The 25,296-nt window shown below is 42.7% G+C and overlaps 1 protein-coding gene across 4 annotated transcripts in view; it reads left to right on the forward strand.

Annotated features, from left to right (window-relative positions):
- Positions 1–25,296, forward strand: part of ptpn11b (protein tyrosine phosphatase non-receptor type 11b) — a 135,485-nt gene that overhangs the window by 103,173 nt on the left and 7,016 nt on the right. For all 4 annotated transcript variants that reach the window (XM_048561859.2, XM_048561858.2, XM_048561860.2 and 1 more), the window contains 8 exons: positions 3,024–3,120; positions 3,640–3,719; positions 8,193–8,336; positions 11,207–11,338; positions 13,058–13,212; positions 14,686–14,753; positions 23,041–23,192; positions 25,085–25,182. In XM_048561859.2, coding sequence (XP_048417816.1) covers positions 3,024–3,120; positions 3,640–3,719; positions 8,193–8,336; positions 11,207–11,338; positions 13,058–13,212; positions 14,686–14,753; positions 23,041–23,192; positions 25,085–25,182 — 926 coding nt within the window. The remainder of the gene's footprint in view (positions 1–3,023; positions 3,121–3,639; positions 3,720–8,192; positions 8,337–11,206; positions 11,339–13,057; positions 13,213–14,685; positions 14,754–23,040; positions 23,193–25,084; positions 25,183–25,296) is intronic.

A 25,296-nucleotide genomic window follows, 5' to 3' on the forward strand; every position in this document is an offset into this window, starting at 1 on the left:
ATTTCTGTGACCATATGCATGTCCAGCAGTCTCTTAAATGACCCCAATGACCTTGCTTCCACAACTGCTGCTGGCAACGCATTCCATGCTCTCATAACTCTCTGTGTAAAGAACCCGCCTCTGACATCCCCTCTATACTTTCTTCCAGCCAGCTTAAAACTATGACCCCTCGTGTTAGCCGTTTCTGCCCTGGGAAATAGTCTCTGGCTATCAACTCTATCTATGCTTCTCATTATCTTGTATACCTCAATTAGGTCCTCTCTCCTCCTCCTTTTCTCCAATGAAAAAAGTCCGAGCTCAGTCAACCTCTCTTCATAAGATAAGCCCTCCAGTCCTGGCAGGATCCTGGTAAACCACCTCTGAACCCTCTCCAAAGCATCCACATCTTTCCTATAATAGGGCGACCAGAACTGGACGCAGTATTCCAAGTGCGGTCTAACCAAAGTTTTATAGAGCTGCAACAAGATCTCAAGACTCTTAAACCCAATCCCCCTGCTAATGAAAGCCAAAACACCATATGCTTTCTTAACAACCCTGTCCACTTGGGTGGCCATTTTAAGGGATCTATGTATCTGCACACCAAGATCCCTCTGTTCCTCCACACTGCCAAGAATCCTATCCTTAATCCTGTACTCAGCTTTCAAATTCGACCTTCCAAAATGCATCACCTCGCATTTATCCAGGTTGAACTCCATCTGCCACCTCTCAGCCCATCTCTGCATCCTGTCAATGTCCCGCTGCAGCCTACAACAGCCGTCTATACTGTCAACGACACCTCCAACTTTCGTGTCGTCTGCAAACTTGCTGACCCATCCTTCAATCCCCTAATCCAAGTCATTACTAAAAATTACAAACAGTAGAGGCCCAAGGACGGACCCCTGTGGAACACCACTCGCTACTGACTTCCAGGCAGAATATTTTCCTTCTACTACCACTCGCTGCCTGCTGTTGGCCAGCCAATTCTGTATCCAAGCAGCTAAGTTCCCCTGTATCCCATTCCTCCTGACCTTCTGAATGAGCCTACCATGGGGAACCTTATCAAATGCCTTGCTGAAGTCCATATACACCACATCCACAGCTCGACCCTCATCAACTTTTCTAGTCACATCCTCAAAGAACTCGATAAGGTTTGTGAGGCATGACCTGCCCCCCCTCAAAGCTGTGTTGACTGCATTTGATCAAGCCATGCTCTTCCAGACGGTCATAAATCCTATCCCTCAGAATCCTTTCTAACACCTTGCAGACGACAAACGTGAGACTTACTGGTCTGTAATTGCCGGGGATTTCCCTATTTTCCTTTCTTGAAGAGAGGAATTACATTTGCGTCTCTCCAGTCCTCGGGTACGACTCCAGTGGAGAGCGAGGATGCAAAGATCCTCGCAAGTGGCGAAGCAATTGCATTTCTCGCTTCCCAAAGCAGCCGAGGACAAATCTGGTCCGGGCCTGGCGACTTGTCGATCTTAATGTTTGACAAAATTTTCAGCACATCAGCTTCCTCTATCTCTATCCATTCCAGCATGCACACCTGCTCTTCAAAGGTTTCATTCACTACAAAGTTCGTTTCTTTCGTAAAGACAGAAGCAAAAAACTAATTTAGGGCTTCCCCTACCTCCTCAGACTCCACACACAAGTTCCCTATACTATCCCTGATCGGCCCTACTCTTTCTTTGACCATTCTCTTATTCCTCACATAAGTGTAAAATGCCTTTGTGTTTTCCCTAATTCGTTCTGCCAAGCCTTTCTCGTGCCCCTTCCTGGCTCTCCTCAGACCATTTTGGAGCTCTTTCCTTGCCTGCGTGTAATCCTCTCTAGCTGAACTTGACCCTAGCTTCCTCCACCTTATGTAAGCTACCTTCTTCCTTTTCACAAGAAGCTCCACCGCTCTCGTCATCCAAGGTTCCTTTATCTCACCCCTTCTTGCCTGTCTCAGAGGGACATATTTACTTATCACTCGCAACAACTGTTCCTTAAACAGTCTCCACATGTCTATAGTGCCCTTACCATGGAACAATTGCTCCCAGTCCATGCTTCCTAACCCATGTCTAATTGCATCATAGTTTCCTCTTCCCCAATTAAATATCCTCCCATTTTGCCTAATCCCGTCCTTCTCCATAGCTATGTAGAATGTGAGGCAGTTATGGTCACTATCACCAAAATGCGCTCCCACCACAAGATCTGATACCTGCCCCGGCTCGTTTCCGAGCACCAAGTCTAGAATGGCCTCTCCCCTCATCGGCCTGTCAACGTACTGAGTTAGGAAACCCTCCTGAACACACCTTACAAAAACAGCTCCATTCAAATCTTCTGCTCAAAGGAGGTTCCAATCAATATTAGGAAAGTTAAAGTCACCCGTTACAACAACCCTACTACGTCCACACTTTTCCAAAATCTGCCGACCTATGCTTTCTTCAATCTCCCTGCTGCTATTGGGGGGCCTGTAGTAAACCCCTAACGAGGTGACTACTCCCTTGTTGTTCCTAATTTCCGCCCATACTGACTCGGTAGGCAGATCTTCCTCGACAATGGAAGCTTCTGTAGCTGCGATACCCTCTCTGATTAGTAGTGCTACATCCCCTCCTCTTTTTTCCCCCCTCCCTATTCTTTTTAAATGTTCTAAACCCTGGAACATCCAGCAACCATTCCTGCCCATGAGAAACCCATGTCTCTGTTATGGCCACAACATCATAGCACCAGGTACTGATCCGTGCTCTAAGTTCATCACTTTTATTCCTGATACTCCTTGTGTTAAAGCAAACACACTTTAACTGATCCCTTGGTTCCTTCCAATTAAATTAGCACCAAATTAAAATAACTAAATTTCTGTGCATTGTAATAAATGTTGTCCTCTTTAAATCTCCCCATCAAAAGAAGACGTAACCTGAAAAAGGGTCTCGACCTGAAACGCCAACTTTCCTGCTCCTCTGCTGCTTGACCTGCTGTGTCCACCCAGCTTCACAATGTTATCCTAAATTAGAGGTTGCCTTTAAACGTATGATGTATCTTTTTGAATTATTCTTCAACAGCTTCTTCAGCAACAAGAATATAAACTACTCTATAGCAGAAAGGAAGGACAAAGAATAGAAAACAAAAGCAAGAACAGATACAAAAATATTTTACCATGTAAGTGGGCTTCACTCCTAGCTTTGTATCAGCATTCTCATTCTCTGTGAGCAATAGGAAAGAAACGTTCAACAAAGCCTTAATTCGATAGAAAAATGGATATGATCATCATCAAACCCACAAGCATTCTGTTTTAAATTGATGTTACACTTCTAGCCAAGAATGACCATTGCTGGTTTGATTTTTAATTTTAAAATTTATACCCAACTTTCAGTGAAATATGAAGTTTCAGGTAATGCTTCCAAATTTAATTATTGTCTGGCAACAGCAACTGCAACAAATGTTTTGGTAAACATAGTTGCAATGCAGTGCTTTCTGAGAGCTTGCATGATTTTGTTGTGCCTACGTAAGCACATAATTCAGGTGTATAACACACTTGGATTCACAGAATTACATATACTATGATAAGAGTAAGTTTGTCATCACAGTCTCAGGAAATCGTATAAAAAGTCATTACAAGTATGGTGTAGGTTGAAGTACCTCGTATTAGTGATGTTAATTGTTCCATTTGTCTTGTAGTTGATAACACCAGAGTTACACTGAAGGAAGTGGATGAAACCATTTTAGGATCTGATTATATCAATGCTAATAATATCACAGTAAGTATCTAAATTTTTTTCAAAATGGTTTGAATTGATTTCATTCTCTTTTGAAATTTAAGGATCTATTTGCTGACATCAATGCATCATGCCTATTTGTGCACGCATGCACTATATTAAGAAGGTTATTGGTCATTAAAAGTAGTCACAGTGCAAGTGGACTGACTAGAGGCCATCTTTGGTTCTGTGAGACTTCCATTTCAAGTTACTAGGCCTCAAGCTCTCCCTTTTTAGTCTTTTCACAACATAGGACTGCACTGTCATGAGAGAGAGAGAGAGAGAGAGAGAGACTAAGGTCACCACACTTTGGGTGAGGGGAGAGGTTGAGGAGGAGAAACCTTCATGGTAATCTCAGCCAGTGTGGGAATTGAGCCCATGCTGTTGGCTTTGCTCTGCTCCACAAACTAGCCATCCAGCCAACTGAGCTGACCAAGCCAGTCCTCAACACCCCCCTCGTGTGTTCCCTACATGACAATTAGCTGGCACAAATTAATTGCTTATCATCATACCCTCCCATGTTTTCAGGGGCAATCTAGTTTAGCCATTATGTTTTAATTAAAGGCCGCCTCTCCTCTGTCAATACAAAGGGCTGAGGAGAGAAATCCCATCATGAGATTCAAGCAATTCCAAATTGCCTGCATCAAAGATATATCTGTTTGATCTGAATGTTATATACTATTATACATCTTAACTGATCCACTAGCCCATTTTGGATGTGTACTGTAAACAAATCAAGCCAGCAGCTTTTTAGTGTGCAAACATGCTCCTCAAGGCAAATTAGAGTGCAGATGGAGTTTGTGCCCAGGGACTCTACCAGTATGGAGTCACTGGTAAAACTCTCAGCTTAATTGTGTTCCCACAAGAGCAGAAAACTACTGTAATCTCCTGGGCATTGGTTTGAGCAACCAGAGAGAAAATTAGGAAATGGCGATTGTGTATCTCACCTTTTATTTGCATATGCCTGCAGATTTTTAACTGTTTGCGGTAGTCTCTCAAGTTGTGGAGCCCTGACGCATGAGGGTGTGACTGATTCTGACACCAAACCTTTCACACCCTGAGTTCACATCTCAAAATACCGAGATGCAGAATCGGCAATTCTCTAGAAAATGACTGAGTTTTCGGTTAGTCATGGGCTATGCTTTGTTTTTATATCTATTCAAATGGTGTTGCCTGTAACTGCAATGACAGCATTTTAGCATAGATACTACTTTCAGTCTTCAAATACATCCAAGGCTAGCAGTAAATAAATAATTTTACAGTTGTTTCATGCCTCACCTTCCTTGAGAAACTGTTTTCCTGGTAAATTTAAGGATTTGCAGTAAGTCACCATTAGCAGGCAAATGTAGTTTGCTTTAATGTGACGCAGCATACAACAGTTACATCTTGGGTTATTCTTGCTGGGAAAATACTACGTTTGGAACAGTTAATGGCTTGATGACCATATCATTCATGTAATGCTGATAATAAAAAAAACTGCTGTGATAGTAAATAACTAACTGTTAAACCTGTTGCAAGCTTGCAAAATGTCTAACAAACAAACCTTTATTGTTTAATGATAGCATAATGTGATATGGTTTGCTATTTTTATTGGTGTAGCTGGTAAATAGAACCATAGAAATGATGTAGCACAGAAGGGGGCCATTTGGCCCATCTTGTTCATGCCAACAGAGCGATACCCAAATACCTTTTCTCATCCCATCTGCACATGATACAAGTCTTGCAACTTACAGCAGTGAAGGTGCTGATCCAGGTATTTTTAAAGAGTTTAAAGGTGGACTGGTGGAATGCAAATGTGGTTCTGTTGTTTTCTTTAAAAAAGTATAAAGGAATTGCTAAACAATTATAAGCCAGTTAGTCGTAGCTTGGTGGTAGGCAAATTGCTAGGATCAATCCTGAGAGATCAGATAAACTGTCACTTAGAAAGGCATAGACTAGTCAGGGATAGTCAGCATGGCCTAATTAAGCCTTTATTTGTTGGTGCGTCCACCACCAACTTGCAGCGAATTCCAAATACCCACCAATCTTTTTATATAAAAAAAGCTTTTCCTCACATCCCCTCTCATCCTTTTGCAACCTGGCTTGAATCTATGACCTCTAGCTCTTGAACACTCTGACAAGGGAAACAGTTCTTCCTGTCTACTCTATCTCAACTGCTCACAATTTTGTGTGCCTCAAATATAGTTCTCTGTTCTAAGGAGAACATCCCTAATCTCCCCAGTCTCCCCATAGTTACAATTCTCTAGTCCTGGCCACATTCTAATTAATCTTCTCTGCACTCTCTCTCCAGAGTAGTTAATTTCTTCCTGTAATGTGGTGCCCAGAACTACACAACTCCCAGTTGTGGCCTCACATTCCCTGTCCTCCTTTACAAACTTAACTTATCTACTTGCAGTGTTATCTTTAGTGACCTGTATTTGCAAGCCAAGATCTCTCATTTCATCTACCCCTCTCAGTGTATTCCCATTTATTGTGTATTCCCTTTTATTGTTTGACCTCCCTAAACGTATTACCTCTCACGTATCTGAATTGAACTCCATCTGCTACTTTCCTGCCCACTCTTCCAACCCATTATCATTTTGGAGCTTATAACTATTCTCTAAACTATCTACTACACAGCCAGTTTTTGTCACCTACAAATTTTCCAATTTTGCCACTCCCACGTTCATATGCAAATTAATGTATGAAACAAATAGCAGGGGTCCCAAACCAAAGCCTTGTGGAACACCACTTGACACAGCTTTCCATTCACAAGGGCAGCCATCAGCCATTACCCTTTGTTTCCTGTTACTCAGCCAACTTTGGATCCAATTCAACACATTACCTTGTAGCCTATGGGCTTTTACTTTTTTGACCAGTCTGCCATTTGGAACTTTCAGATGCCTTACTATAATCCTTACTATAATTACTATAATAGGTAACATCCACTGCACGATCTTTGGTCCTCTTTGTCACTTCCCCAGAGAATTCAGTCAAATTTGTAAGGCATGACAAATGCAGGCTTAATTAGGCCATGCTGACTATCCCTGACTAGTCTATGCCTTTCTAAGTGACAGTTTATCTGATCTCTCGGGATTGATCCTAGCAATTTGCCTACCACCAAGCTACGACTAACTGGCTTATAATTGTTTAGCAATTCCTTTATACTTTTAAACAACAGAACCACATTTGCATTCCACCAGTCCTCCTGCACCTCACTTGTGTCTAGTGAAGATTGGAAAATAATCCTCGGAGCCTCTTATTCCCTGCCTGACCACTTTCAACATCTAGTGAACAACCATTCAGTCGTGGCAACTTATTCACTTTCAAGGATTCCAAAAACTCCTCTCTCGTTATGATTATTTTGTCCAATATTTAATGTTGTTTCTCTTGGATTACTATGTCTACATCATCCTTTCCCTTTGCGAATATAGAGACAAAAAAACCATTTAAAATTCTTCCCGTATCCTCTGCATCTTCACACAATTTCCCTTCCTCACCTCCTAAGTGCCATTTTTTTCCTTAACTATCCTTTTTATTTTACAAATATATGAAGAGAAATGCCCTGTAAGCTCACTACTTGTGTTTACAGTACATTTTGTTTTTATTAACCGGGTAGTGATGTAGGGTGGAGGGGGTAGTTGTTTCATGGAACACAAAGTCCTAAATGTTCTTGCTGCCCAAGGCCCCAGAATACTTTTTCTCTCTGGTATTTCTGCATAATTATCTAGAGATGACATTTCTGATAAAATCAGATGAGGTGAGAGTGATTTGCCCTTGACATCAATTCTGCATTGGCTGAGAATGGTATTCAGGAACTCTAGCAAAACTAGAGTCAGTGGGAATTTGAGGATTAAGCCTCTGTTGATTATGCTAGGTGTGACTCCAAAGGAAAATAAGGTTGGGATTGATGGTAGTCAGTCATCTCGACTCCTGGGCATCATTTGAACGATGGTAGTGTCTGAGGCCCAACCATCAAAGCGTACATCCCCTGAATATTTAAAAAGCTGTGACACTGAAAAGTGTGGGTCATTAGGGACCGGTTATTTACCCACTCCATTTCCAAGAGACCCATTTCAAAGGCAGACATATTAAAAAAATTGCTTTTTTTGATCTCTAGTTGATAATGTTAACAAGGTTTTGTTTTAAAATCAGTGAATGTTAAGAAAAATCATCATAGGTTTTAAAAAATTCTTTTTGAGGCTTTAGAAATTTCAAGCAGGTGTTGGAAATTTACTTATTCAATTTCAAGTATACAATTTGATTGTTACTAAATGGCAAATGATAGTAAATGTATTTTCGCTTAAATTGCAAGGAATGGTGTTAACCAGTTTCTGATTTTACAGGGCATGACTGAGTTGTTAGTTTAAACAGTCCTCTTTGTTTTTTGTTTATTAGCCCTGATGATAATCACTGAAGCATCTTATTTAAACTCGGATAAAATAGAAAAATTGTACATTGTAACAATAGTTTTCTCTATTTGACATGAAATTGAAGAATGGAAAATTTGGAGATGATTCCAAAAACTACATTGCAACACAAGGCTGTCTTCAGAATACAATCAATGATTTTTGGAAGATGATTTATCAGGAAAACACACATGTCATTGTCATGACAACCAAAGAAGTAGAAAGAGGAAGGGTGAGTAAAATCTTACCTGTGGATAAAATATTTACAGTTAAAAATAGCAACATTTTTTATTAAAAAATTCTTTTAAAATAATTGACTAAAAGGACAAGATTTTATTGAAGATTTGTAGAATATACACAGGCTAAGCCCACGTTGGAGGATAGAATTAGACTTGCCTCTGAGAGTCTTGAGAATTAAATATTCTGCTGACTATCACCATCAAGCACACATGAAAGTAATTTCTTTTAAAGCATCTCTCCCTGTATCAGATCTAGCCATCATATTTATCTCTGCCCTGCTTCTCAACAGTTTTTTTTAAGGAAGTGAAAAAAAATCAAAAGATAGTGATGGATATGTAAGAGTATAGCATATTGTACAAAACAGCAAAAACCAACGGACTAGTGCAAACATGCTGTCCAGTGCCAACCCCAGTGAAACCAGCAGGGTAAGATGTCCCATTACATCAGTCATCTCATTTGTACAACCATAACAGTGCACCTGCTATTTGATCTGCATCTTAGAAATTCATACCTCCTTCATGCTTGAATACTTCAACAGACCATCATCTTGGGCTGAGGAGATGACCAGTCTTTCTCTGTGCCACCACTGTACATCCTACCACAACCTCCATTCCCTCAAGACCCCATACATGTTACCATTCTAAGACTCATTCACAAGGGGCCAATATCAACATCTTTTCAAAATGTTGCTTCTTTTGAAGAGTTAGTACCAATTTTCTCAAACTACATTTGTTGTATTGGGCCCACTTATGTCTGCAAGTATTCTTTTAACATATTATTTTACAAAAGCAATAGTTGGCACATTTATAGCACAATTTAATACCTTAAACTTGTTGACTTACACAAGCTTTAAGCTTGTCAATTGTATGAATTCAACTGGTCATATTCTGTTGAAGCCACAGGAGTTTCTTAAAATAAAATGTGCAAAGTACTGAGATTCAGACATCATAAATAATTGCAAAGAATCAATATTTGAGAAACATTCTTTTCTAAGCAGTTGCTCAAATAGGCCAAATATCCTTAATGATTAATCAGTATGGTTTGCTACATACCTGGGTATATCTTCACCAAATATCAGTGTTGAAATGAAGACACATAGGTACATTTTATGAAGGGATGCACATGTCGTGGAAATGTATTGTCAACTGCAGGGCAGTATGGTCTCAGGAGTCAGTCTGCGCATGTGCTTCCTGTGTTTTTTTTTAAAAGCTTGACTAAATTTTCATTCCAAGATGTGTAAACTGCTGATATGCTCGAGTTTCATTCAGTGTTTTCAACTGTCACTTTGCCCCAGAAGTATAACACCATTGCAAAGTCCCCTTTTTCTTAAAGTTATAATTCGAATTAGTTTGTAAATGTGTGCTTTTTTTGTTAGCTTTTAAGTTGCTTTGGTTTAGTTTGGTGCATTTTTCCTACATTTTCTATGGAACATTGGCGATGTTCTCTGGTTTTTCACCTCTGATAGTTTAAGGAGGTGTACAGTACCAGTTAAAACAATTTTTTGCTAAATGAATGATTTAATATTTATTATGAAATATTACTTAAATTAATTACCAAAAAACTTGATGTAAGCAACCAATTCTTAAAATGAACATTTCTTTTGGTATGAATAAAGGAATCTTGGCTGAAATTTCATGTTGGCAGTGCAAGTCTCTCCTTTCGGCTAGAGACCTGACAGAAAGCTCGAATTGCCTCCACTGGTCAAGATCCACTGAAGTGCCCATTAGGCATTTCATTGGGCAATGTCTGGTCTTTGTCAGGAGTCATGCCAATATGGAAACCCAGCCCTCGAGAGCTGCTGATCTTTATTGCCTAGGCACAGTGGTTGCTATCAGTAATGCACACACCGAGACCTATGATCAATGAAGGACATAAACCACATTTGAGCAAGGCCAGGATGTAAGTTGCATAGAGAATTCATCCCCTTGAAGGGAGGGGATATGAAGAAAAGGTGGGGGTTGACTTTCAGTTGACTATCATTCTCAAGGCTGGGTCATCCGATCAGAGACTGAGTGCCTTTGTACAAAGCATTTCTAACTTCTCTAGCCTACCCCACATCCAGCCCCTACTGAAAAGAAAACAGAACCTCTCACTGATTCTGAAAAGCAATCTTGAGTAGTGACTCCTTCATACGTCACTGCTTGAATATCAACAGGAAGATTATCAACAGGTCTTCACACTCTCTAGACTTAATTGGGTAGAGGTGGGAAGGAGACAGGGTACCCAACCTTCACCCCAATCTCCTCCTGCCTCCAAATATTAAATACCTCCCATTCTTTCATTATCTTTGTGTTGTCGAGGATTTAGTTTTGAAACTCAGCCATCTTCTACACTGGGATGATTCTGCCATTACAGGTGAAAGTTGCCAGTATGTTGAATTTCTAAATAATTAACTTTTTCATCTGTGTCAGATGATATCAGTCATAAGTATACTGCTTCACATATTGATCACAGCTTTATCATTTCAAGACATCTGTGTCTGTGATCTTGTCATGGTGAAAGGAATATTCATTTCATGTAATTGGCTTTTCAGCCTTCTGATTACATTTACTATGGACTCGCAAGGTTAGCTTTGCTTTCTCTCCACACTGCCAGACCTGAATTTCTCCAGAAATTTCTGCTTTTGCTTTAGATCTTCAGCATCCACAGTTCCTTGTTTTATTATGTAGCAATGAAATTAATATTGAGAAATATGAAATCCACACCACCGGGATCATCAGATCATTGTGGATAACCTTTTTTTCTTCTATATGGGCAGCGATCACTGTTGGTTCATCATTGACTGAAACTTCGGCATATAAATGTTTGTGCTGAGCTACATGTTCAGAAATTGAGTAATCGTTTGTTTTCTGTTTGTTCCAGAATAAATGTTATCGTTATTGGCCAGATTTAGAAACAACAAAACTGTACGGTACAATTTCTGTGCGAAATCTGAAAGAACGGCTGGCGCAAGATTACGTTGTGCGTGAACTGGAGGTTATACAAACAGCCCGGGTAACCATACCTTGATCAGAAATGTTAATTTACATACTGACTTGTGTCCTTATCCCACAGAGAATATAGAGAATGATGAGCAGTGATGGGAGAATTACAGATGCTGTAATCTAGTTAAGATAATAATTTACGGAGTACTGAGGCTGTGTTAGATAGCCGAAGGTGCCACAGTTCAGATCTAACATTAAATGGTGGTACAGTAGCTCAGTGGTTAGCACTGCAGCATCTCAGCACCAGGGACCCAGGTTCAATTCTAGCCTCAGGTGTTTGTCTGTGAGGAGTTTGCATGTTTTCCCCATGTCTGTTTGGGTTTCCTCACTGCTCCGGTTTCCTCCCACAGTCCAAAGATATGCAGGTTAGGTGGATTGACCATGCTGAACTGCTCATAGTGCCCAGGGATGTACAGGCTAGGTGGGTTACCCATGGGAAATGCAGGATTACACGTATAGGGTAGAGGTGGAAATCTTCAGAGGGTCAGAGAGATTTGATGGGCTGAATGACCTACTTCCACACTGTAGGTATTCAGTTCTATTCTATAAAAACCAAGGCCCAGTCAAATCTGTTTAGTTGATTGCAAAAGATTCTCCAATACTATTTTACAGAAGAGCAATTTGTTCTCCCTTTTAGTGGGCCAACAGTTATCGTTCGGTTAGCAGCAGCAAAAACTAATTCCATTCCATTCTATTCTATTCCTTTTGTTTTGTTGAACCTTGCCAACAAAGTTGCTGTCTATATTACTCACAACAATAGTGACTTCATTTCAAAAGTAATTCATCATCTGGGAAGTACTTCATGTCAAACAGTTTTAAGAAACAAAGCTGATGCTGTAGGTTTTTGGAGGACAGCAATCAGAAGCTCCAACTAAATCTCCTCCCTATTCTCCTGTCCTGCAAAAATTGAGAGACTCAGTTTGTTTATAGAACTTTTTATACCAGCTAGTGAATTGCGGCAAGAAAATATTTGGAGTATATTGTATGGATTTGAATTTGGTGCTGCTTGGTGTAGGATTTTTGTTAATTTGTAACTTTTGTGTTCTGGAGGAATATTAGGTCACATCACAAATCATGCAGAATTACGTGTTAGTTACTTTCCAATTTCCACAGTACCACTGGTCCAGTAATTTTTTTTAAGATGACGTTATGAACTGTTGGGGGTGTGGGGGGGCAAGAATCTGGTACTTACCAAAGCCACCTACACAGTTATATCGTTTTGGCAAGGAGGACAGTTGGTACAGGTGACAAATAAGATTTGATCATAGACGAAGTAAGAGAAAAGAATAACAACGAAGATTAAAATGTTATTATTGGGGGAAGGAAGTATTTGTTATTATTTTTACTGTTACATCTATTCATTATATTGTGATTGCCCAGATCTAAACTGCTAGCTGTGAAAAAACACTTCTTTGCGTTTGATCACAAAGTGAAACAAATGGAATTGCAGTGATGCCAAACCCCAAAAACCTAGAATTCATTTAATAACTGTCAGAACCTGATAATTCCCCCAAACAATTCGATTTAATAATCATTAATTCCTGATGAGATTTACTGAGCAGTTTTCTTAGGGAAAAATTGATTGGCATACAGACTTCGCTGTTTTTCTTGTTGCTAATAGTGCAGAATTATTGTCCGGAAATATGTAACAATTGCTAAAATCCATGTTGCTACTCTTCAGAGAATTAAAAAGAAGCTGACTACCGTTTTATAATTTTATTTCACACAGAAGGAAGCTCCTAGACACACATGGCACTATCAGTATCTCAGCTGGCCAGATCACGGAGTGCCCAATGAACCAGGAGGAGTACTGAGTTTTCTGGACCAAGTAAATCGGACACAGCAAAGCATTCCAGATACTGGCCCTATTGTAGTGCACTGCAGGTACTTGGATAATTTGCAGGCCTGAGTTCAGATCTCTGTACACCGGCCACGATTACATTGTCCCTCCTCAAATCAGAACCTGTAAGAGTTTTGAGGTTAAAAGATAATTCAGTAACTGAGCAAAAACTGAACCACTATTCCATTCGCTATATCATTACATTGGGAATCAACTAGTTATGTATCTTTGGCTAGATGTTGTTGATTCGTTTCATTTACTTATGATAGTGCTTAATTAACCTTTTCAGTAGAGTGGCTAGCCAAGTAGAGTGTGATAGTTTTACTGAATTGGCAATTGCATTTTTTTTGACTAGCATATGGGGCATTTGTATGTCTGGTTATCCACTTGAAAGTCAAATCTAACCTTTCAACAACTAACTATTCTTTCTTGACTGTATAAGGAAATTTACAAGCAAGAAAATAAACTGTTAACAACCTAAAAAGAGATGTCCACAAAACTTGTTCATGAAAAATTGGAGGTTTAATTCATGCTACTGTCAAAAAGGTGCTCAGGTCAGTTTTCTGGCCCTGGTAGATCGTATTAATGATATAGCTCCTTGTATCTTCAAGAGCAGTCTGTTGAGAAAGTGCAAATTTACTTTGGACTGGCTTGAGTGATACTCTGGAGTCAGTCTAATGAAGTATTCCACTTTTCACTGTGAATTTCCTCCACCCGGATCTAGATGCAGAATGGGTCAAATTCAAAGATCAGAATTCCTGTTAGGAGAAGGTGCATTAAAGAGCTATTTTGTGAATGGAGGCCAATTGGAGATACAGGTCTAGATGGTCACCTATTTTTCCAAAGAAAAATAATCGCTTTTTAAAGGAAATAAAATGGAGGTGTGTAAGCTTTATTTTTCTAGAGTGGACTCAGCCTTACCTTTCTCCAAGGAGTTTTGTCACCTCTGGAACGAGGCTGGTGCCATAATGGGCTCCAGGTGTTTATGGCACCTGTCAGAGGCATTCATGTTTAATGACCTTCTTCTGACCTACATACTCTGGGTTGAACAACTGAAAATTCCTGGCTTGGGTTTAACTGGCTGCAGGCTTTCCAAATCTTAGTCTAAATACTTAATAGAAAAACAATCTTCTTTTTAAGAGTATGGGCAAACCACAACAGTTCAAATATGCAAGAATTGATTAACTGTTTTGATGGTGAAGAGGTTCCTTACAGAGCTTTGAGCCCCTCTGTTGATGCGACTGGATTTACAACACCAAAACTGCTCACGTTTGAGACAAGACTCAAAATGGATAGAATCCTGTAACACTTGGGTTTCTCCTCCCCATAGGACCATGTGGTTCAGAAATATCGTTTTTGACACCTGGAATTTTGTGTTCCTTACGGTTCATTATCAATCTTATGGCAGTCTGCACTCTGCACACTCATTTCTCAATGCTAGAACTCCAATCAAAGCTGCTCGAATGTTAATCTCCATATAACCTACTTTCCTACTAACACCATTTTTCCTCCTCCAGTGCTGGAATTGGAAGAACAGGAACCATAATTGTTATAGATATGTTGGTAGCTGACATTAACAGACAAGGTAAGAAACAGTCAAGCCAGATAAAAATAAGATGAATAAGCAGGGTATTGAGTCATTTACACTCCGGTTAGATTTTGAACTCTTTGTTATGCATGAACGAAAATACGTAATTATCTCCCAATGTTTAATTTTACAAGTGACCATTTTTCTCAAATGTTATTACTGTTCAGCAACTTGCTTCCTTCCCTTTTCTGAAGACATCAATTAAGATTTGACATATGTTTATCTATGATAATTGGGGCAAAAATAACCTAACCATGATGTTATGTCACAAAATTCATGGTGACACCATAGTAACCACCATCTTGATAGGGCTTTTGGATTGATATCTGATAGGTGGGTATTATAATAATACTATCTCAGTTGTAACTTTTGATATAAATGGACCCAGCAGGTACCACCTATGTTTTGTTCATTTTAGATTGCACTGAATATCCAAACTGATGGATCAAATAAGGCTTTTTGAAAATATTGCCACCTTTTCTTGTTGCCGGTTTGCTACACCTAGTCCCAGAAAAATACTTCAGGAAGTGGCTCATTCATTGTACAACCTCCTCTGCACTAGATCAGGACTGTCAACTCCACTTTGTCAAGCGTAGTTTACCAAGTCAAATTAAATGAGGTCTGGGTCTCAAAATGCCTCACATCTCATTCAGTAATGACAGCTGTATGCAGTAGCACTCTTTCCACAAATGAGTTGATGATTAGTGTTAAAATTAACTCCATTTATTGCTATTTGTGTATATCTGTGACATTTTTCCTGGTTAATTGCCCTAGTGCCTATTACTCCAGTTTTAATCTTGACAGTAATAATGATATTCAAGCAAAGTAAACATCAGGGAAATCCTTGCAAATTTTCTTCCTAAATTTGAGTCTTTATTTAGCACCCTTGTCATTGACTCTAGAACCGCTAACTCTCAAATCTGAAATCTGTCTGATTCAACTGCTCATTAACCTGATGGTGATTCACCCACTTTTAGCTTGAAATTCAATTTAGGAGAGAAAATTCTCTGCTAAAACAGAGAAAGAACAGTTTCACTTCATGTGTCCATATAGGCAACATCATTGTAGGTCTTACCAAGGTTGCTGTTCTCACCTTGCAACGTTTCTGAATCTCTGTGCAAAGTAAATAACCATAGAGAAGAGATGCACTGCAATCATCCATTGACCAGTTGGATGTTAATAGGCTAGAGAGAGGATCTGTACTTATCATAGATAGGAATTCCCACCTCCAAACCGCTGGCCCAATCAGAAGCTAGATGCTGTCAATTCTCCAGTAGCATGAATGGGGCCATTGGCTGATGCAGATTCTTCACTCAAACATGGAGGTGAGAGCCAATGGATCAGAACTTGAAGTGTTGGGGAGTCAATGGGGTGTGCTCAGTGAGGAGTGTGATAGTTAGGGTTTGATAGGTCGTAGGGGACAGACAACCTGTGAAGCAGGAACATTCAAGGAAGCCAGTCAAGGAGAGACTACCCCCTGCCATGACAACCGCTAGAAGGAAACTGGTAAGATCAGGCCCTCAAGTGGACATTGATTGGCTTAATTTACACCCTAGTGAGCTGGCCACCTAAAATTGCTACTGATAGTATAATTACAGAGGCAAAGGTAGGTTAGACAGCAGGAGGAGGAGACAATTAAACCCAGCCGATTGTTATTTCATTCACCTTCTCTCTGCTGCACACCTTGGGATACTTCCATTTGAGGTGAAATGTGTCACATCTGAATACATGGTAGATTTTTAAAACTACCTGACCAATTACATTGCTTCCATTCAAGTGTGAGATTCATCTTTGTTAGTGTTTAATTTTTGATATTACACACTATTTTCCCATCTGTCTTGCCCTTCATCTTCCATCCCTTTCTAAATGTGTTTTCTTGTCAAAATATTTTTTTCTTGCATGTCTAATGTCAGAAATTAGTCTGTGTGCCTGGCAATATACAGAATCTTGCAGTTCAGTGCACCCAAAGAACTAGATGGTAGACTGAGAAAAAGATATTGTGAAAGAACATATAAGTAAAACAGATTTTATGAAAGCCATGTGCAAAATCATACAAAATAGTTGACTGTTTAGGCCATCATACTGTGCATGCATGTAAGAAAATAAATACATTCTATAATCTCCAGAGCACTTTTTTTAAACAAGTAACTAGAAAGACGTGACATCACCAGAGAAATGTCTTGGGCCTCCTCCTGCTCTTTCTTTCTCTCCTCCCATTCCCTCCATAACCCAAGTTGATGTGAATGTCTGCTCAACCATAAAGAAAAAGGCAAACACAAATAAAGACGTGGTGAAAAGGGAAACCGAGATAACAAAGTGTGGAGCTGGATGAACACAGCAGGCCAAGGAGCATCTCAGGAGCACAAAAGCTGACGTTTCAGGCCTAGACCCTTCATCAGAGAGGAGGATGGGGAGAGGGAACTGGAATAAATAGGGAGAGAGGGGGAGGCGGACCGAAGATGGAGAGAAAAGAAGATAGGTGGGGAGGAGAGTATAGGTAGGGAGGGGATAGGTCAGTCCAGGGAAGATGGACAGGTCAAGGACGTGGGATGAGGTGGTAGGTAGGAAATGGAGGAGCGGCTTGAGTTGGGAGGAGACTACAGGTGAGAGGAAGAACAGGTTAGGCAGGCAGGGATGAGCTGGGCTGGTTTAGTGATGCAGTGGGGGGAGGAGACAAACTTGGCTGGTTTTGGGATGCAGTGGGGGAAGGGGAGATTTTGAAGCTAGTGAGGTCCACATTGATGCCATTGGGCTGCAGGGTTCCCAAGAGGAATATGAGTTGCTGTTCCTGCAACCTTCGGGTGGCATCATTGTGGCACTGCAGGAGGCCCATGATGGACATGTCGTCTGAGGAATGGGAGGGGGAGTTGAAATGGTTCGCGACTGGGAGGTGCAGTTGTTTGTTGCGAACCGAGCGGAGGTGTTCTGCAAAGCGGTCCCCAAGCCTCCGCTTGGTTGCCCCGATGTAGAGGAAGCCACACAGGGTGCAATGGATACAATATACCACATTGGCAAATGTGCAGCTGAACATCTGCTTGATATGGAAGGTCATCTTGGGGCCTGGGATGGGGGTGAGGGAGGTGGTGTGGGGGCAAGTGTAGCACTTCCTGCGGTTGCAGGGGAAGGTGCTGGGTGTGGTGGGGTTGGAGGGGAGTGTGGAGCGGACAAGGGAGTCGCGGAGAGAGTGGTCTCTCCGGAAGGCAGACTAGGGTAGGGATGGAAAAATAGCTTGGGTGGTGGGGTCGGATTGTAGATGGCGGAAGTGTTGGAGGATGATACGTTGTTTCCGGAGGTTGGGGTAGTATGTGAGAACGAGGGGGATCCTCTTTGGGCGGTTGTGGCGGGGGCGGGGTGTGAGGGATGCGTTGCGGGAGACGCGGTCAAGGGCATTCTCGACCACTGCGGGAGGAAAGTTGCGGTCCTTGAAGAAGGTGGACATCTGGGATGTACAGGAGTGGAATGCCTCATCCTGGGGGCGGAGGCGGAGGAATTGGGAATAGGGAATGGAACATCCCTCACACCCCGCCCCCTGCCCCCAGAGGATCCCCCTCGTTCTCACATACCACCCCACCAACCTCCCGGATACAACACATCATCCTCCGACACTTCCGCCATCTACAATCCGACCCCACCACCCAAGCTATTTTTCCATCCCCACCCTAGTCTGCCTTCCGGAGAGACCACTCTCTCCGCGACTCCCTTGTCCACTCCACACTCCCCTCCAACCCCACCACACCCGGCACCTTCCCCTGCAACCGCAGGAAGTGCTACACTTGCCCCCACACCACCTCCCTCACCCCCATCCCAGGCCCCGAGATGACCTTCCATATCAAGCAGATGTTCACCTGCACATTTGCCAATGTGGTATTTTGTATCCATTGCACCCGGTGTGGCTTCCTCTACATCGGGGAAACCAAGCGGAGGCTTGGGGACTGCTTTGCAGAACACCTTCGCTCGGTTCGCAACAAACAACTGCACCTCCCAGTCGCGAACCATTTCAACACCCCCTCCCATTCCTTAGGCGACATGTCCATCCTGGGCCTCCTGTAGTGCCACAATGATGCCACCCGAAGGTTGCAGGAACAGCAACTCATATTCCGCTTGGGAACCCTGCAGCCTAATGGCATCAATGTGGACTTCACAAGCTTCAAAATCTCCCCTTCCCCTACTGCATCCCAAAACCAGCCCAGCCTGTCTCTGCTTCCCTAACCTGTTCTTCCTCTCACCCATCCCTTCCTCCCACCTCAAGCCACACCTCCATTTCCTACCTACTACCTCATCCCGCCTCCTTGACCTGTCCATCCTGGACTGACCTATCCCCTCCCTACCTCCTCACCTATACTCTACTCTCTACCTGTCTTGTTTTCTCTCCATCTTCGGTCCACCTCCCCCTCTCTCCCTAATTATTCCAGTTCCCTCTCGCCCATCCCCCTCTCTGATGAAGGGTCTAGGCCCGAAACGTCAGCTTTTGTGCTCCCGAGATGCTGCTTGGCCTGCTGTGTTCATCCAGCTCCACACTTTGTTATCTTGGATTCTCCAGCATCTGCAATTCCCATTATCTCTGGTGAAAAGGGAAAGATTGGAAAAGGACCTAAGGGTAACTTCTTTCACACAGAAGGTGATGTGCGTATGATATGAGCTGCCTAAGGGAGTGGCAGACACCGGTACAATTACAACAACAATATTTGGAAGGCACCTGGATAAGTACATAAATAGGAAGGGTTTAGACAGATATAAGCCAAATGCTGGCTAATGGGTGATAAAATGTGAGGCTGGACGAACACAGCAGGCCAAGCAGGTGAGGGTTCTGGAATAAATAGGGAGAGAGGGGGAGGCGGACCGAAGATGGAGAGTAAAGAAGATAGGTGGAGAGAGTATAGGTGGGGAGGTAGGGAGGGGATAGGTCAGTCCAGGGAAGACGGACAGGTCAAGGAGGTGGGATGAGGTTAGTAGGTAGCTGGGGGTGCGGCTTGGTGTGGGAGGAAGGGATGGGTGAGAGGAAGAACCGGTTAGGGAGGCAGAGACAGGTTGGACTGGTTTTGGGATGCAGTGGGTGGGGGGGGAGAAGAGCTGGGCTGGTTGTGTGGTGCAGTGGGGGGAGGGGACGAACTAGGCTGGTTTAGGGATGCAGTAGAGGAAGGGGAGATTTTGAAACTGGTGAAGTCCACATTGATACCATATGGCTGCAGGGTTCCCAGGCGGAATATGAGTTGCTGTTCCTGCAACCTTCGGGTGGCATCATTGTGGCAGTGCAGGAGGCCCATGATGGACATGTCATCTAGAGAATGGGAGGGGGAGTGGAAATGGTTTGCGACTGGGAGGTGCAGTTGTTTGTTGCGAACTGAGCGGAGGTGTTCTGCAAAGCGGTCTCCAAGCCTCCGCTTGGTTTCCCCAATGTAGAGGAAGCCGCACCGGGTACAATGGATGCAGTATACCACATTGGCAGATGTGCAGGTGAACCTCTGCTTAATGTGGAATGTCATCTTGGGGCCTGGGATAGGGGTGAGGGAGGAGGTGTGGGGACAATTGTAGCATTTCCTGCGGTTGTAGGGGAAGGTGCCGGGTGTGGTGGGGTTGGAGGGCAGTGAGGAGCGAACAAGGGAGTCACGGAGAGAGTGGTCTGTCCGGAAAGCAGACAGGGGAGGGGATGGAAAAATGTCTTGGGTGGTGGGGTCGGATTGTAAATGGCGGAAGTGTCGGAGGATGATGCGTTGTATCTGGAGGTTGGTAGGGTGGTGTGTGAGAACGAGGGGGATCCTCTTAGGGCGGTTGTGGCGGGGGCGGGGTGTGAGGGATGTGTTGCGGGAAATACGGAAGACGCGGTCAAGGGCGTTCTCGATCACTGTGGGGGGAAAGTTGCGGTCCTTAAAGAACTTGGACATCTGGGATGTGCGGGAGTGGAATGTCTAATCGTGGGAGCAGATGCGGCGGAGGCAGAGGAATTGGGAATAGGGAATGGAATTTTTGCAGGAGGGTGGGTGGGAGGAGGTGTATTCTAGGTAGCTATGGGAGTTGGTGGGCTTGAAATGGACATCAGTTACAAGCTGGTTGCCTGAGATGTAGACTGAGGTGTCCAGGAAGGTGAGGGATGTGCTGGAGATGGCCCAGGTGAACTGGAGGTTGGGGTGGAAGGTGTTGGTGAAGTGGATGAACTGTTCGAGCTCCTCTGGGGAGCAAGAGGCGGCGCCGATACAGTCATCAATGTACCGGAGGAAGAGGTGGGGTTTGGGGCCTGTGTAGGTGCGGAAGAGGGACTGTTCCACGTAACCTACAAAGAGGCCGGCATAGCTGGGGCCCATGCGGGTGCCCATGGCCACCCCTTTAGTCTGTAGGAAATGGGAGGAGTCAAAAGAGAAGTTGTTGAGTGTGAGGACGAGTTCAGCTGGGCGGATGAGTGTGTCGGTGGAGGGGGACTGGTCGGGCCTGCGGGACAGGAAGAAGCGGAGGGCCTTGAGGCCATCTCCATGCGGAATGCAGGTGTACAGGGACTGGACGTCCATGGTGAATATGATGTGTTGGGGGCCAGGGAATTGAAAGTCCCTTGACCGCGTCTCCCGTATTTTCCGCAACACATCCCTCACACCCCGCCCCCGCCACAACCGCCCTAAGAGGATCCCCCTCGTTCTCACACACCACCCTACCAACCTCCGGATACAACGCATCATCCTCCGACACTTCCACCATTTACAATCAGACCCCACCACCCAAGACATTTTTCCATCCCCTCCCCTGTCTGCTTTCCAGAGAGGCCACTCTCTCCGTGACTCCCTTGTTCGCTCCTCACTGCCCTCCAACCCCACCACACCCGGCACCTTCCCCTACAACCGCAGGAAACGCTACACTTGTCCCCACACCTCCTCCCTCACCCCCATCCCAGGCCCCAAGATGACATTCCACATTAAGCAGAGGTTCACCTGCACATCTGCCAATGTGGTATACTGCATCCATTGTACCCGGTGCGGCTTCCTCTACATTGGGGAAACCAAGCGGAGGCTTGGAGACCGCTTTGCAGAACACCTCCGCTCAGTTCGCAACAAACAACTGCACCTCCCAGTCGCAAACCATTTCCACTCCCCCTCCCATTCTCTAGATGACATGTCCATCATGGGCCTCCTGCACTGCCACAATGATGCCACCCGAAGGTTGCAGGAACAGCAACTCATATTCCGCCTGGGAACCCTGCAGCCTAATGGTATCAATGTGGACTTCACCAGTTTCAAAATCTCCCCTTCCCCTACTGCATACCTAAACCAGCCTAGTTCGTCCCCTCCCCCCACTGCACCACACAACCAGCCCAGCTCTCTTCCCCCCCCCCCCCCCCCCCCCCCCACCCACTGCATCCCAAAACCAGTCCAACCTGTCTCTGCCTCCCTAACCGGTTCTTCCTCTCACCCATCCCTTCCTCCCACACCAAGCCGCACCCCCAGCTACCTACTAACCTCATCCCACCTCCTTGACCTGTCCGTCTTCCCTGGACTGACCTATCCCCTCCCTACCTCCCCACCTATACTCTCTCCACCTATCTTCTTTACTCTCCATCTTCGGTCCGCCTCCCCCTCTCTCCCTATTTATTCCAGCTCCCTCTCCCCATCCCCCTCTCTGATGAAGGGTCTAGGCCCGAAACGTCAGCTTTTGTCCTCCTGAGATGCTGCTTGGCCTGCTGTGTTCATCCAGCCTCACATTTTATTATCTTGGAATTCTCCAGCATCTGCAGTTCCCATTATCTCCGCTGGCTAATGGGACTAGGTCAGATTGAGATGTCTGGTTGGTGCAGCCAAGCTGGACTGAAGGGTCTGTCTCCATGCATATAACTCTGACTCCGTATGAGGTTTGTGGAACTGTGTGTTCAGTTAAGGGAACAAGAACTTGAGACACTTTTATATTTGACACAGCTTCTGTTTTGGTTCTAGATTAAAAATAACAGAAATATGTAATTCTCCTGCTACCAAACTACAAAATTGCCAAATGTAAAAGCACCTCCTAGACTGCCTTGGCATCATCTGCTGCATTTTAGATCTCAGAAGTATTCAATAATCAATAACACAGTCTGCAAATAAATATCTCGGAAGAGAATTCAGCTGTTTTTGAATTTCTGTTGAAGTTATGACTGTTTATTCGGAGTACTGCCTTTGAAATTTCAGATGTTAATTTCAAAATCTGATTAGAACAAGCATACAATGTTTGACAGAAGTTCTATAACAGTTATGTACAAGTTCAAAACATATTTTATAAGCCTTTATTCAAGACTTGTTCAGTGACCTTCATTCTGTTTCCCCTTCTATAGGTTTGGACTGTGATATTGACGTCCCTAAAACGATTCAAATGGTACGAAAACAAAGATCAGGCATGGTGCAGACAGAGGCACAGTATAAATTCATATACATGGCTGTACAACAGTATATTGAGACAGTTCAAAAAAGACTACAGGAGGAACAGGTAGTTATATCACTAACCAATTTGAGAAAATTTTATTACTTTCAGTGGAAAAGACTAAGTCTTTTTTGCTGATTAGTAAACCTTTAGAACCAATTTATGTCTTTAAAATAAACGAGGAGAACTTTTCTTGTCATACTGACAAAAAAGACTGATTTACAAAGTATTTAACTTTATCTACCAAAGTTTTAATGAGCAAACTTAATTTAGAGCAAGAATGGATCAGCTGAGATTTCCGAAATCCTATAATATTTGTGTTGTCTAAAATTAGATTAATTTTATTAACTTTCTTTCCATTCAAAACACACAGGTGTATTATCTAACTTGGATCTTTAAATATTTCAGTAATATCTGCACACTACAGTAGCAATAAACTCAGAAGTTGTGTCAATGGATGTCATTTTGATCAGAGCTAGTCTTACTGTATGCTTGTGTTAGCTGCCCTTAGGCATAAGTCAGATTTAAACCTGCTTTGAAACATAACTTGGGCACGATGCTTTTTTTTAATGAAATGTGCAATTACTACCCTAAGCAAGGCATAACCTTGCACTAGCTGTAATCATGTGGTGTACCACCAAAAACAAAAAATTTTTCACTATTTCAATTTTTTTTTAAAAAAGCTGGTTATTAAGTTGTATTCAACGATGAAGGTCTTCGAGGAAAAATGTAAAAATAGTTGCAAGGAGAAGAATAAACCGCTTACCTTGTAGACCCCAATGTAAGAATTATCAAACAAAGAAGCCATGTCAATTTATTTATTCTTGCAGAAAGTGAGGAATTAGTATGTCCCAAAGCCTTGTTGAGAAGCTATGGGGAGAAGTTAATTAGGTGGCTTGGGATGGTCTGGTCAGGTCAAGGCTGACAGGGTCGGGGGAGATGAACAAGGATGTTATGGCTCAGGGACGAGCAAGGATGTTGTGGGAGCACAATTGTTTTAGAGAGGGTCTGTTTTAGAGTTACAAAAGAGTAGTTCTTTCCTAGGTAACCATTTAGGCAAGTAAGTTGGACCTGCCAAAGCTTCTAACTCTGAATTAGAGACTTCTTCTCATTGCCCATCAGAAATTTAAACTTTCTGAGCAATTCACAGGTAGTCAGCATGTTTGATCTATTGAGAGATCCTTTAGCATATCATTCAGCGTATGTTGGTATTTCCACATCAGAAGATCTGGGCCATGTTGCCAGTTTTGAAGGCAGGAGTGACCCCAAGTACAGGGTTTGCATCTTGTTGGCAAAAATTCAGGTGTCAACATATGCATGAGTTATATGTAAAATGCATAATCTTTTGTCCCAAAAATCAGAGGTCAACTTTTATGTGAGATCAACCATTACTAGAGACAGATAGCAATAACAATCTTTTCTTTAAGAAACGTGACTGTTAAGTTTTACTTCACGAGCCTTAGATTTTGTCAACGGTTAACTGATCTGTGAAGATTTTTTTTTCTGATCCAAGCTGCCCTATTCAGGTTATTTCAGAAGGTAACCTGTTCCTTGACTGTCAGGCATCTTTTACACACACCCCCACCTGTACACATTTAATTTCATTGTCTGCTTAAAGCCGTGAAAGGAAAATTGTTAAGCACCCAGGAATAAGGACATTTTAAGTAATGTCCTTTTACGTCATGACATTTATCAATCTCATCTGGTCCAACATAAATGTGACTGTAGACTCAGCAATATGGTCAGTTCCTAACTGCCGTTTGAAATCACCAAACCACATCTAATGAAGGCATAAATAGAAAAAAAGTAACCAAATCTTTCAGGGTGACCTAAATAAAAGAGAATATATCCTTTAAAATGGAGGCAATTAGTACCCAAATGTCTGGTTTTAAAAAAAATTGTAAATATATGGCAACGCTATTGATGACTTTTAAGCATCTGAATATTGTTTCTCCCAGAAAAACAAAACAAAGGAACGAGAGTATTCAAATATCCACTATCTTACGGACAAAGCAAAAAACAAAAGATATGCTGCCCCATCTCGAGTTTTTTCCACGTAAGTAATTTTGTTTTTGGTAGATTTGAAGAGATCCTGTCAAAGCATTTTGCATATTGTAGCTTGCATTTTCCACTAAATTTCATATTTGTACAGGACAGTTCGACTGAAAGT

Source organism: Stegostoma tigrinum, chromosome 28 (assembly GCF_030684315.1).
Source record: "Stegostoma tigrinum isolate sSteTig4 chromosome 28, sSteTig4.hap1, whole genome shotgun sequence".
In the NCBI taxonomy this organism is placed as follows: domain Eukaryota; kingdom Metazoa; phylum Chordata; class Chondrichthyes; order Orectolobiformes; family Stegostomatidae; genus Stegostoma; species Stegostoma tigrinum.